Here is a 15,395-nt window from a genome sequence, read left to right on the forward strand (position 1 = left end):
AGCTGGATGAGCAAATGATCCCAAGTACAAACATTTTCCCAGTGAATCTCAGGCCGGAGCCACATTTGGAAAAGGGATCCGGCTTTGCAGTGGATTAGGGAAGGGACACAGGGGCTCTGTCGTCTCCCTTGTAATTGGGGAAGGGAGGGTACGTCAGTGTAAATCCACCTCCTTTCGCTCCGTCTGAGTGAGAGTCTCTGCGCTCAGCTCTGCCTCCCAGCCACCCTCCCACGCCTCCTGCGAGGTGCAGCAGCGCTACATAAACACAGCCCCGCCGCTAGCGCAGGGGACTCGCCTCTCAGCCCGACCCAGGAGGCTCGCCCAGCGGCCAGGACGGGGGAAATAAGCGAGGCGGCGGCGGCGGCTCCTTCAGCGCTTGGCGTGAGGCGCGGCGGCAGCTCAGCCCGCGCCCGCAGAGAGGGAAGGGAAGGGAAGGGGCCAGAGGAGACGCTGCCGGCGCCCGCACTGAGCGGCTCTGCCAACGCGGCGCGGCGCGGAGCCGAGGACGGCGAAGGGGGCCGAGAGGCGGCGGCTGAGGCTCTTCCCACGGCCGGCGGGAGGAGAGGCGGCTGCACCCCGCCACCCGCCGGAGTAGCGGCAGGAGGCGGCAGCGGGCTCGCTCCGGGATGGCGCTGGCGGACAGCGCCCGGGGGTTGCCGAACGGGGGCGGCGTGTCCCCGGCGGCGGGGCCGGGCTCGGGGGCCGCGGGCTCGTCCGCCTTCCCGGAGATCGTGGAGCTGAACGTGGGCGGGCAGGTGTATGTGACGCGGCGCGGCACGGTGGTGTCGGTGCGGGACTCGCTGCTCTGGCGCATGTTCTCGCAGCAGCAGCCCGGCGAGCTGCCCCGGGACAGCAAAGGCCGCTTCTTCCTCGACCGCGACGGCTTCCTCTTCCGCTACATCCTGGACTACCTGCGGGACCTGCAGCTGGTGCTGCCCGAGCACTTCCCCGAGCGCAGCCGCCTGCAGCGGGAGGCCGAGTACTTCCAGCTGCCCGAGCTGGCGCGCCGCCTGGCGCAGGGCCGGGGGGCGGCCGGCGGGGGGACGCGCCCCGCCGCCCTCAACCGCGACGGCTCCCTCTGCGCCGACGAGCCCCCGGCCCTGCTCGGCTACCTGGAGGCGGAGCCGCCCGAGGCTGGCGGCGCCGCCTCGGCCCCGTCGCCCACCTCCAGCCGCAGCCCCTCCGGCGGCCCGCTGCTCACCCCGTCGCAGTCCCTGGACGGCGGGGCGGGGCGGCGGTCGGGCTACATCACCATCGGCTACCGCGGCTCCTACACCATCGGGCGGGAGGCGCAGGCCGACGCCAAGTTCCGGCGGGTGGCGCGCATCACCGTGTGCGGCAAGACGGCGCTGGCCAAGGAGGTGTTCGGCGAGACGCTGAACGAGAGCCGCGACCCCGACCGGCCCCCCGAGCGCTACACCGCCCGCTACTACCTCAAGTTCAACTTCCTGGAGCAGGCCTTCGACCGCCTCTCCGAGGCCGGCTTCCGCATGGCCGCCTGCTCCTCCACCGGCACCTGCGCCTTCGCCCCCGAGCAGGGCGGCCCCGCCGACGACAAGATCTGGACCAGCTACACCGAGTACGTGTTCTGCAGGGACTGAGCCGGCAGACAGGCCGGGGCTGGCCGCCCCCGGCCCCTCACACACAGCGCCCTCCATCAGCCTCTGCCCTACACTCCGCCCATGCCCCCGGCTGTGTGCCAGCCCCTCCTCTCCCACCCCCCGCACAGGAGATGTTCGAAACTCTGCCTGTCCCCTCCCCACCTCTCAGACCCAGCGGGTGCGGGGAGCTCCCTCTCCCTTACTCCCAGGGACTCTCTTCCCACGAACTGGGCACCATACCCCACTGAGAAGGGGGGAGGGATACCATCCCCATGCTTTAACTTCTCCTCCGATCCCATCCCCAATGTTTTAACTTCTCCTTCAGCAACCTGGCAGATTTACAACTGCCCACCCAACTATGATGAGTGGGACAGCTATCTGTGGTGATGGGTTACCCCTCTTGCTCATGATTTTCCTCCAGGAAGAGTGTGTGATTGGGGGCTGCGAATGACCGATCCTCCAGGACCAATTACTTCCTTATCCCTTCCTACTCCATCTCCATCCTTCCCCAAAGCCCTGAACTTAGAAGCTCTTGAACTGGATCAAGTGCGCGTGGCTGGTGAAGAAGGCTGATGGCCAAGGACAAGTATCAAACCAAGTACTCTGGATTACCAACCACTTGAACTGTTAAATCAACTCGGAAGAACAATGTCTATCCTCACTAGATATAAAGCAACAATTTCTCAAAAACTTACAGTGCTTGTGAATCATAACTTTCATAGGTGGTGTAAAATCCTTAGTGTCACATAAAGTTACCAGATACAGGAACTACATAAAAATCCATTGCACGTTCCTTAAACTCCTTTAAAGGGGATTGGTGTGACTAAACCAGGCTGGTCAGAGAGAAGGTAGAGTGCCTGTTTCCTATGAAAGTGAGATTTTTAGATGTTGAAGTGATACAAGTTTACAAATCCAAGTAAAAACAAGTGAATCCTGTTTGCTACTTTCAGTGTTGTCACTTTAGCACTATATAATTGTTGAAGTTGACCGAAATGCTTCCTCAGATGGCTTTCTTAACAAATTAAATACTGATTTTTAGTTTTTTGTAGCAGTATTATCAGAGAAATCACGCTGCTAAGTAACATTTCCTAGGCATAATAAGTACTTTCTCAAAAAAAGGTACAGAACTAAAGGCAGCCCCTACAAAAACAGGAGCAACAATCATTCCTTCAATGGGAGTTAACTCTCCTTACTGTAGTGCTGAACTTGGTCTATATAAGCTAACAAGTTTAGAACTGCTTCTCTTCCAGAGGAAGCAGCCATAGCTTTCTGTGGAAGAACAACATACTATGTAAGCACAAGCTTTTGTAATACATGAAGGTTTAGCCTCCCTTTCTAATAAGCAGCTAAGGATCTGAGTACAAAAGCACTTTACACTTCTTGAATTTTAAAACATGAGTTCTCTATTCAAGCTTCAACAAAAAAAATTACACCTTTTTAACGATCCTAAACATTCAAGGACTTTAAAGGTGCATATTAAAGTTTGAAGTTACAAAGATAAAGCTGCAGTTTAATTGATTGTCCTGACTCTTGTATTTAGAGATATTACTAGCATTTACAATCTAACCAAAGAGTTTCACATTGGAATTTCATTTATAAACCTTATTTCCTTTTTACAAAGCTATAGCTTCAGATAATATGAAACCTTTTTATTTAAGCAATGTTCATCAAATTGAGTTTCAGTGCTTTCTCTCTTCTCACCACCTAGTCTTTAACTAAAAGCATGCATGAAAGTAATACTGAAAATAATTTGCAGACTTAGTTTTTTATACATTAAGGTAGAGTTTATTCATGTGATTAAGCTGAAAATATACATGAGAGCACCAGGCATTGTCCAGTTGTAGATAATTGTAAAATATTTTTAAAAGTGAAATATACATTTCAAATTAGATGAGCAATAATAACATAGTAGTGGGAGGCCAGTGCACCAGAAAACAGAATGAAAGCTGGTTGTTCTATGCCTTATTCTAAGATGATTTATTTGTGAATATTTTATCTATACCACAAGTGAAAGGATGTTGATCATAGCTACTAAGTATTTACAATGTCATTCTTAAGTCAAGAACTGTCTTTTTCTAGTTTCTGTTAAGTAACTTTCTCTGAAGTATGTTTTTTAAAACTTTGTATAAAATGGGTTTTCGGTAAGTGTTTAAATTAGCTCCAGCTAGGTTTTTTTTTTAAAGAAACTTGTACTATTGCTTAATAAACCCATCATAAGAGTTATGAATGGAGGACCGTTAAATTGAATTTGAGATTTAGTGTATATACACTATATAAACATTTTACACGAATCATTTAGTTTTTTATTCATTTTAGTGCTAAATATTTCATAAAGTATATCTAGCCTGAACACTTGCATATTACTCTGTATATAATATGGTAATGTTCTGATCCATTTCTTATACCTGTTTCTATGGAAAAAGCTAAGTATGAATATCAACATAATTGTAGAACTAAGTTTGTCTACACTTATTTGCCTGAATGTGAATTATAACTAAACTTCCTGTTGGCTAGATGCCCCCTTAAAATGAAGATACTTGTATTTTGATCAGTGTCTAATTGCTAGCAGATGACCCAAAAGTGCATATGATTATTTAAAAAAAAATAGGTGTAATAAAATCAACACAAACTAATATTTTTTTCTAATCTTTGTGTTTGTGATATTAAAGACTAGCCAGTGACTAGTAGTGAGATACGGAGCCTTTCATTTAAAGGTCACTGGTTCTAATCTGGACACAGGTTGGTGGTGACCTAAAATAATTAGCTGTTTGATAGCTACCATAGTTTTTGGTAGTCTATGTAAAAAATTATTTGGTAATTGCAGTCAAATTCCTAGTGGGCAATCTTCCACTGGACAAGTTACTGACTCTTGCTGTTTCTCTGAGAGCCTAAGGAGCGAGTGGATGTGGTTGCCTTTAGAGTTAGTCCCTCTCCAGGTTAATGTGGAGGTAAGCGAATGGAGCACTGTATACATTTCTGGAATTACTGTTTCTCACCCTTTGCCTGTTCTGTGAATAAATACAAATCTGATATTATTAATGAGCACTAACTTTTGTTTTTTTAAAGGCAGTCTCTTAATTAGAAATGAAGGCACAAGTACCATACTTTTATCAGTCATGTGTGTCATAGATGTTATCTTTACAACAAATGTTTGATAGGATGTTTATATTTTTATACATGTAGATAATTAGCCATATATTCATCCTTTTTCACATTGTATAGTGTTGGATACAGACATCCTTCTAGGAAGATGTTACAGACCAAATTAAATTCTCGTTCTTTTGATACTAACTTAGTCATGTTATTTATACTGTCCTTGCCTCTAATGGGAGTAAAATCTGCATGCTGACATTACCCTTACTTTATATTTAACAGCATTAGGTTCACATCTTCAGCAAAGCTTCCTAACTAGTCTGTAAAACTGAAACATGGAGCAAGGGATGGTATGTGTATAGTGCTGTTTCTCTTAGGACAATTCATGATGATGTGTATAAAGATTAGTAATGCTAAGAAACAAGAAACTATTGTGGTGCCAACTTTGGTGATAGGCACCATCCATCAGTTTTGAAGAAACCATGATTATTCAGTAGCTTAATTTGGATAATATAATATAACTGGCCAGCTGAGATATTAACATTAGGAATTCAGGCAATATTAATGTAATTAGTAACTAATATAACACTGACCTCTAAAGAGGAAAAGGTGTTGAGAGCATCTCATGACAAATTTTGTTTGGATTCATTAAAAATGCAATAAAAGCTTTGCTGCACCAATGGAAGTGTGACTTTATTAACTACTGCTGATGTCTGTATAATGCATACATTACTGTAATGGAAGTGAATTTTGTCTGATTCATGGAAGATTAGTCATTAATTGCTAGTAAAAATCCAATTTTTCCATTACTGTGAAGCATTTGGATATTTAAGGGATTTTTTTTTAGCTGCCCTGTTGAAGATTTTAAAGAATCAAACTACTGTTCTTTGATAAAAATACATCTAAGTCATCTAATTCAGCTGCCTCGCGATATTTGAAAGTGTTTCATTATGACAGCAATAATAGTAGAAAAAATATTGACTGTAGTCAGTTTCTGGCATTGTTAAAGTAGAACTTTTTGCTGAAGTGGAACAATGGCAATCCAGGAATGCTAACTAAGGGTGGAGGAGATTCTATGTTGTGTTCCCAAGCAGCACAGCATACAACTCTCGTCCAAAGAAGTGGGTGGGCTAAAATAGCTTTTAAGTTACTTTTACGCTTCCAGGGGGCTGGAGAGGCTCCTGGCATACAAGCCTTTAGGGTCCTGTCTAAGTTACAGTAGTATCCCTGTGCTGCTCAATATCTCTGCTGCCTAGCCCTATATCAGGGCGTATGAGGGGGTCCTTGAAGGGTAGCCATACAACTGTCTGCTACAATGTCTGCAGTGGGGGAATCTATCAAATAGGGACTTTTAAGGCCCTTTTATGCCACTCTAACCTCTTTTCACCAAGTAAAAGGGCTGGAGTGCAGTTGAGCATCTCATCCAGGTCAGAGTATTCCTGCAGACTGTCCACTAAGCACTAAGCTTTCATTTATCCCTGTGATTGACTCATCCGTTTTTTTAAGAGCTTCAATTTAGGCTCAGTTTTCTTGATGCAAATACTAGTGTTTACCTTCTTCATTTGTAGGAGTCAGTTAAGTTTGCAAATACTAGCATTTTAGTTCTGCAAAATTAAAGGATATGTTTCTAAATTGGTCCCAATGGGTTTGCCATGCTAGGTGAATACAACTAAGCCTAGATTTCTAGTCTTGAGTCAAAATTATGGTAACTTAAATGTCAATACCACTGTCACATCTAATCTATGGGAACCAGGCATATAGTCCATACAGTCAAGTTAATCAAATATAAAATTAATCAAATTCTCTTTTATTTGCTCACATAAACAAGAGGCTAGATCCACAAAGGGGTTTAGGCACTTAACTGCCACTTTAGGTGCCCAAGTCCAAAATGTAGATGCCTGCTCAGCTGCCACCTGGCCCTATAGTCTCCTAAATCTGTGTTGGTGGTTATGCGCACAGCCACCAAAGTCTTAATGCCTGGTGCTTAACCCCATGCCTTAGTCCCAGCTGCCCCTTGAGGGGCAGGGCTTAGGTCACACCTAGTTCCTTTGGACTAGCTTAGGTGGTTCCATGCTTAGTTTGCTGGTGTGAATATTGAGGCTGCTCAGTAATGGAATTCAAACCCTTAAGGCAGGGATCCACAACCTTTGCCTTGTGGCTTGCCAGGGTAAGCACCGGGCCGGGCCGGTTTGTTTACCTGCCGCGTCCGCAGGTTCAGCCGACTGCGGCTCCCACTGGCCGCAGTTTGCTGTCCCAGGCCAATGGGGGCTGCGGGAAGTGGGACAGGCTGAGGGAAGTGCTGGCCACTCCTTCCTGCGACACCCATTGGCCTGGAGTGCTGAACCGTGGTCAGTGGGAGCCGCGATTGGCCGAACCTGTGGACGCGGCAGGTAAACAAACTGACCCGGCCCACCAGGGTGCTTACCCTGGCGGGCTGCGTGCCAGAGGTTGCCGATCCCTGCCTTAAGGTATCACAGGTACCCCAAGTTGGAGGCAAGTACTGTAGGTGCTTCAACAGCTAGGCATTGTAGGCACTAGTCCTGGTGGGACCCAAAAGCAACCCAGCCACATGACTAAGGGAAATATTATTTTACTAAGTCTGGCAGGAAAAGGAAAGGTTGCAAATACCCTAGATACAGAGACTTAAACAGTTACAGTTTAAGAGAACAGTAGTGGTTCCTGTATGGGCCCCTAGCGCTGTCCAGTTGAGAGTTAGGGCTCTTCAAGCCTAGTCCCTGGGTGTTCTCTCCAGTCCAGTCTGAGTTCAAGCAAATACAAGCTTGTGGGTTTCCAAGCCAGGTTCCGTTAGTGTCTCTCATTGGGTCCCCTTTGCACTGGCTTCCTTCTCAGTCACTGCTACTTTCCCCATATGTCCCATATAGACCTGAACCCAAGTGTAATACCGATGAGAAGCGCAGTCGGCAAAGTAACTGAAATATTTCCCTGATGGATTGTATTTTCTAAATGGACAAGCTACCCTAAATTCTCAATTACTTAGGGTCAATCTTCACTCATTGATATACTGTCACAGTTTCAAGTGAACAGTACCTCTAACCTTCATGGACTCTGAGTGCAACCTTTCTAGGTCTCAAGCAGTCATCTCTCTCTTTAAAGATTCATAGATTCTAATGCCAGATCTTATATGCTCTCCTCCATAACACAGACCATAGCGCTTCCCTGACTTAATTCCTGTTTGAACTAGAGGAAATCTTGTAGAAAAATATACAGTCTTGATTTAAAAATTGCCAGTGAAGGAGAATCACCCTTGGTAAGTTGTTCCAATGATTAATTATCCTTATTAAAAAATTGCACCTTATTTCTAGTCTGAATTTGTCTAGCTTCAACTTTCAGCCTTTGGATCTTGTTATATCAGGGGTCCGCAACCTATGGCACATGGCTTGCCAGGGTAAGCACCCTGGCGGGCTGGGCCAATTTGTTTAACTGTCGCGTTGGCAGTTTTGGCCAACCGTGGCTCCTACTGGCTGCGGTTTGCTGTCCCAGGCCAATGGGGGCAGCGGGTAGTGGTGCGGGCCGAGGGATGTGCTGGCTGTGGTTTCCTGCCACCCCCATTGTCCTGGGATGGCAAACCGCGGCCTGTGGGAGCTGTGATCGGCCGAACCTGCCGACGTGGCAGGTAAACAAACTGGCCCGGCCTGCCAGGGTGCTTACCCTGGTGAGCCACATGCCAGAGTTTGCCAACCCCTGTATTATACCTCCGTGTGCTACACCAAAGAACCCATTATCAAATTTTGCTCCCCATACAGGTATTTATAGCCTGCGATCAAGGCATCCCTTAAGCTTTTTTTTTTGTTAAGCTAAATAGATAGACTCAAGGAACACAATCTCTAAGCCACGTTTTCCAATCCTTTAATCATTCTTGTGACTTCTCTGAGCCCTTTCCAATTTATCAACATCTGTCTAGTATTGCTGACACCAGAACTAGACACAGTGTTCCAGTGATGGTTACACCACTGCCAAATACAGAGGTAAAATAACCTCTCTGCTCCTACTCAAGATTCTCCTGTTTATACATCCAAGGTTCTCATTAGCCCTTTTGGCCACAATGTCACATTGGGAATTCATATACAGCTGATTATCCAGCTGATGATCCTCCAAGTCTTTTTTTTTTTTTTTTGAGACATTAATTCCCAGGACAGAGTCCGTCATCCTGTAAAAAAGGCCTACATTTTTTGATCCTGGATGTATAACTTTACATTTAGTTGTATTGAAACACATTATTTCTTGCACCCAGTTTACTATGTAATTCAGATTGGGGAGATAGCTCTTTCTTCCAGCTGTGAGAGGGGGTTCAGGGCCTGTTTTCCTAGCCTGCTCCCTATGCAAGTCCTTTTAGTTCAGGGCATGGCCCCACCAGTCCAGTTGCCTGGACTTCTCTATAAGTTCCCTTTGGCTAGGGAAGACTTACTTGCCTCCAGTGGCTGTGTTGGCCGACAGGTTGCTGGTCTGTGCCTTCAGGCAGGCATACAGAGAGCTCCTCCCTCTTCGCCAGTCAGCCCCTGACTGAGCCAGGCTCCCTTCTTTTCTTCCCTCTCCAGGCCTGGCATTGGCTGCAGGTATAACAGGGCAGGGCTAGCTGAACCCACAGGTGTTCTTTAATCCCTGCTGTGCCTGGCTGTAGTCTTTCTGTTCCTTCACACTCCCCCATTACTTCTGTCAGGTCTGACATTAATCTCAATGCTTTCCTGACTACGCCTTCCCTGTTCCACCCTTCAGTTTCTTCATGCTGTATTGTACATTGTGATACTGGCACACCAGGCGCAAGGCTCCAGGCCTCACTGAACACTGACAAATAACGACTATAACAGGGTTAAAAAAAGAACTAGCTAAGTTCATGGAGGATAGATCTATCAATTAGTATTAGCCAGGATGGGCAGGGAGGGTGTCCCTAGCCTCTGTTTGCCAGAAGCTGGGAATGGGAGACAGGGGATAGATCACTTGGTGATTACCTGTTCTGTTCATTCCCTCTGGGGCACCTGGCATTGGCCACTGTTGGAAGACAGGATACTGGACTAGATGGACCTTTGGTCTGACCCAGTGTGGTCATTCTTATGTTTTTAAATGCATAACATTGGCCTGCTAAACCCAGGGTTGTGAGCTCAATCCTTGAGGGGGCCATTTAGGGATCTGGGGCAAAAATCTGTCTGGGGATTGGTCCTGCTTTGAGCAGGGGGTTGAACTAGATGACCTCCCGAGGTCCCTTCCAACCCTGATAATCTATTAACTTGAAACCAGTCAGGCTTACCTGTGGGTTGGTGTAGTTAAAATACTTCTTAGTGTTATAAGAATGTGTTTAGTGTTTAGACTTTATGAAATGCTGGTAGGATGCTGCATATATTAATCTTACTTATAATATCTGTATCCTATGCTATAAGGCAATACCTAAGTGTTTGCTCTAGAACTGTAAAATGTTTATTCTGAAATTCTGTAACTCACCAAACAGGAAAAAATCTTCACCTATTGCAAACTACTGAATTCCTACAGAAGATGTTATCTCCGGCCCATAGGAAGGACTATTGAATCCAAATGGGTCATTGTGGAACAAAGAGTTTGCTGATTGCTCCCCTACCCATCCACGAAGAGGTTATGTGTAGAAGCACTTGTTCCATTTGCTTGGACTGCAGGAAGTGTGGGTGGGGCAGAATCCATTACCAGAAGGAATTGGAGTCTGTTTATGCTATTTGGACTCTATTTCTTCTAATTGTGTTTCTATGGGGTCCGGTCAATGGGAGCTGTGGGAAGTGACGCGGGCCGCAGGGACATGCTGGCCATCGCTTCCCGCCACTTCTTGCAGCTCCTGTTGGCCAGAAACAGCGAACTGCGGCCACTGGGAGCTGCAGGTGGCCGTGAAAATGTAAACAAATTGTCTGGCGGCCCGCCAGTGGATTACCCTGATGGGCCGCAGGTTGCCCACCACTGGTGTAAGGCTTTAAGAGGGATGCTTTGTTCAGGAAGGAGTTTAGACTGAGATTTTCAAAGTTAACTAAGGGATTTGATCTGGATGTCCAATTCCCTCTAAAAGTGCAAGTCCAAATCCTCATGGCAGCTTTGAAAAATCTCATCCTTACTGGACAATATACTAAAGCACCTCTGGCAGCATGTCACGTGCCAAAAAAATAAAAAAGTAAGTGGACAGAGCCTAAGACAACATGGTTTACCACAACCCAGATCACATCAGAAAACTAGATGGATCCATGTTTCTGTTGCTCACAGACATTGCAATGGTCAGAGCAGGATTTCTTCAATTAGCTGCAGAACAGAAACTCTGCTCTGTTGGAAATGGGGACAGACTGTCAGGGCCTGTTGCACACCCAGAAAAGGAAATCGATAATACCTACAATCATGAACCCCCTCATTAGCTCTAAATTTTGAGGAGCTCATCTTAGAACAAAGTGGCTTTTGTAATAAGGTGGCTTGTGTATATTACTTATTTAATAGAACTACCGGTATATGCAATGTGCAAACAGGACTCAAATACTCCATATTGGGTTAAATAGAAATGATGTGAAAATGAGAATGGAAATAGATACAGAGACACCAGAAATATGCAAATGAATGTTGATTAATCGTAAACCAAGAGAAATTGATGTAGCTTTGAAAAACTATAGTTAGGGAGAAAGACAAATATTAGAATGCCTGCAGGTCACTGTACATTACAAAGGTAATTTCTCACCATGTCTCTTACCTTTGACTGGAGGAAATTGGGTGAATGAGCTCACATTGGAACACTGTGATTCCAGAAGGGAAATTAAAAGTGAAATATAAATTGAATACAGACATGTAGTTAATAAGGGGGGTAATGGCAAAGCTGCACATGGTTGAAAGTGCAATTTCTAAAGGCTTATCCTTTAACCTTACAATGGAACAATTTTAGAAGGAAAACGCTTCCTCAAAAGGCTTATTTTGTCTCAGTATGGATTCCCTTCATTATTTTTTGTAACAATGCTGACTAATGTAAATATATTTGGAATGAGTTTTCCAAACATGTTCAGCATTGCCAAAAATAAATATTTTTGGGTACAGCCACATTTTCAAAAACGTATCTTTTTAAGGGTTGCATCTGTGCTAAACCCCAATAAGCCAAACAATTTATTTCTAGAAGAAAGCACACTTAACTTAAACCTTATTTCTGCAATCTCTCAGAACATCTGAGAAAGTATGTATATATGTGTATATATATATACACACACACATGATGTCTTCCTTTAATGTTTTGTTTCCATATTTTTAACTGCTCAAATATTTTAAGCCTACTGTCCATTGGTGTATATTTGTTTCACCTTAATGTTAACTATCAACTTTAACTTAGAGGTAACAAAGTGCTGTTACTTTTCTTTGCTTGTTAGTTTCCCAAGTTCGTTTCATCAACACATTTTTCCCATTAAAGACAGCTGGTCTGCTAGTTGTGGCCATTTACGTATATTAACAGCAGAAGGCCAAGCACTCACTGGGATGCCTTAGAATGCTATCTCTGCGTTAGACAAATGTCTGTTACAAGAAGTTACAGTGACAAATAGTCTCTCATATTTTAAATTACACATATTTCCTTACACTTAATGCCTGTTGCCTCGTCCAAAAGCTTAGTCCTTAAACAGGTGCCTGGGGTTTTGAGTTCTACCAAAATCATCTTGAAATTCAAATTATAACGTGCATGGTGGGTGGCAAGACGTTTTAGGTACATATTATAAGGAGCTTACAAAAGAACAAATTCTATTTACCCTTTCACAGTCAGCATCAAGTAGAAAACAAGTTCACATTTGTGGCAGGTATTAATGTTAGAGGCATCATTACAACAACAGATAGGGAGAGGGGATGACGTGGCAGGTCTGATGCTAGCATAGGACTCTGAAGACAGGTGTTTAATACACAGTTCTGTGACAGACTTCCTATATGACGTTGGGCAAATCACTTAGTCTCTCTCTGTGCTTTGGTTCCCAGCTTTAAAATAGAGATAATAGCACTCCCCTACCTCATAGAAGTGTTGTGAGGATAAAGACACTAATGATTGTGATGGTATTCAAATATTATGGTGATGGAGGCCATATAAGTACCAGAGCTAGATACTATAAAGCTGAGGGTCTCTTCATTTAGTCAAAGTGGTTCTGAGACACTCCACAAGGATGAGTGAAAGTGCTATGCTTGGATCTTTCGCAAGAGCAAGTTTGAATGAGTTTGGCATGGAATTACTTTTGTAGAGCACTTTGAGATCTACAGATGGAAAGTGTTATATAAGAGCCAGGTTTCATTATTATCTTCCTCACCAACACAGCGCTCTAAACAGGGAGCTAAGCTTCTCATATGAACAAGAATAATATACCAAGTAGTAGTTTGAGGTGCACTGCAAATAAACAGTTGAATTGACCTACAAAACATGGTGAGAGTCCTGCTTTTCTATTGAACAAATCTGTTCAAAATCTATCTGCAGGAACTGTCCATGTGTAAATAAAAATTCAATGGGATAAACTGTTACTCCTGTGTCTGCTGTCCCCTCATGTTTTCTCACAGAAATAACTCGTTGCTTTCTGCCTGACCCTGACAGTGCCAACAACTGCAAGTGCTGTTATGTTACAATAGAAGACGGTACCTTTAAGAAGTTGGTGGTTGGATTTTTTTTAAAAGGTAGTGTTTTGTGGCTGTACAAAAAAGGCAATCCTGCTCTGCTGGCATTATCCACCTTCTCAACAACCCACTCAAAAATGTCAAGTAAAATGTTTGACAAGCTACTCCTCTTTCTCATCCATAATTGTACTGGATTTTTTTTCTAATCTGTAGTGTATACTGTTCTGTTTTGCCCCTCAGCACAGTTCCTTTCCTTTGCATCTTGCACATTACATGGTGTGGATATCAAGCTGGCGAGACTGTGGCTTTTGTCAGTTGGGCTTCTCTTTTTTTTTTTTTAAATATAACTGCAGTGTCATCCTATACCTAATCTTGTGAAAAGAAATTGAACTACCAGAAGTGTATGTGAGTGTTATGTATATGAAACTTCTAGCTTCTAAATTGCTACAACCATTAAACTAAAACTATTAGTTTTGTATCTAATGGAAAGGAGCTGAAATGATTGGCTCTGAGACCCACTACCCATAAAGGAAAGTAAAGAGCTGAGGACCAGCATCTCATCTGGTGTTAATTGGGGTAGCTCCATTGGACCCATAGCAGGATTGTGGCCAGGGGACTCTTTTTATAATTTTCCCTTAATGTTCACTTTTGCATGTGGGACTTGTGCATGGCCCCATAGGTTACTGCTTTGAAATGGCTCCAGGACTCAGAGTGCTGAGTCACCTGTTCGCAAGTGTATGGTTTTGCAGTAGTAACTCTCAGATAACTTAACCTATATGTTCCAGTATTATATAGTTAATTGTCTAACTTACTAAGAAGTTTTGATATTAAGCCAGTTCTGATGTAGTATTTAATACAACTAAACATTCATACATGGGGATTCCACAATGCTGGTGTCATAAATGATGGCTCTTTGCAGAGGGATGGCCACCACTACCATTAATAGGCTCAGGCATATTAATTATAATGTAAAGTTAATCTTCAAATATAATATATCATGAGAAATGATTTTCATACTCAACTTTCAGGTTACTGTTCTGAGTTTAATAGGAATAATTTTCCTTTAAGCTAATGAAATAGGCCATTATCAAAAATGCCAGCTATGGAATAAGGGCTTTAAAGAAGCCCAAGTGCTAGTAAAGCCTGGCTTAGTCTCATCTTATATATACTTTTAACACTGGTTGTGCTTTCTTTTATTTGGAAAACTTATTTAAAACTTATGGAAAACTTAAACATGTTAAGAAGCACCATATTTTTGTGAGTGGGAGACTCCAGTGAGAGTAAGCAAGCTATGTAACAGCTGAGAACAGCAATGTACAATAACTCTATGTAATAATTATACATTAGATCCTGAAATCCAGTTTTTCAATTGGTCAAATTAAAATAAATATTTGGTCTGTGATTAACATATATGTTCTTTTTTCAAATTAAGCTTCAATAAATTTCCATATTGCATACCTGCAAAGTGTTTACATTTAGAGGGAAGAAAGAACATGATAAAAGGGAGAGATGTTTGCCATGCTCTTCCTCTCTCTTCCATGTCCATCTACAGACATCACCACCACGTGACTGAAGCGCTGATCAAAGGGGAGAGTGTTTGGTTTGAAATGTGTCAGAGCCTTCCCTTGGAATAACAAGCCCGGTACATATCCATTTCTTTGTTAAATTGACGAACTCATATAAGCTTGCAGTGTCCAGTGGGACACGGCAAAATGGAGGTTCCTAGGATTGTGTCTGGGACTGGAGATATTGGCTAGTGTCATTCGGTTGCACAATCCGAGCAGTTTAAATGCTAGAAGCTGTGTGTGAACAGCCCAGGAGTAGGGGCTCTCACAGCAGAGCAGGGTAAGGCTGGCTCTCTGAGTCAAGGACTGGCAGATCACCGGTCCAGATAACACTAGGGGAACGTCACAGTGGTGCAGCAAGCAGGGTATATGTACAGCTTGTTACTCCAAGTAAAGTTCACTCTATAAGCACTGATATTTGTGATTTTAAGTGAGTCTAAAGTGCAGTAGCTAAGAACACTCAGGAGGAGGTCACAGTTTTGTTATTTTCTGTTTACTTCGGGTGAGGGAAATAAGCACAAGAAAGCAGAAAAATGACTACCAGTGAGGCAGCTACAAA

General features: G+C 44.0%; 1 protein-coding gene across 1 annotated transcript; it reads left to right on the plus strand.

The window, feature by feature from the left end:
* Positions 1–247: 247 nt before the first annotated feature.
* Positions 248–5,374, plus strand: KCTD12 (potassium channel tetramerization domain containing 12). Its single transcript, XM_045011379.1, has one exon. It carries the CDS (start codon positions 627–629, stop codon positions 1,599–1,601), a length of 975 nt encoding a protein of 324 aa, XP_044867314.1. The 5' UTR covers positions 248–626; the 3' UTR covers positions 1,602–5,374.
* Positions 5,375–15,395: the final 10,021 nt, after the last annotated feature.

The sequence above is a fragment of the Mauremys mutica genome, chromosome 1 (genome assembly GCF_020497125.1).
Source record: "Mauremys mutica isolate MM-2020 ecotype Southern chromosome 1, ASM2049712v1, whole genome shotgun sequence".
Taxonomy (NCBI): Eukaryota; Metazoa; Chordata; order Testudines; family Geoemydidae; genus Mauremys; species Mauremys mutica.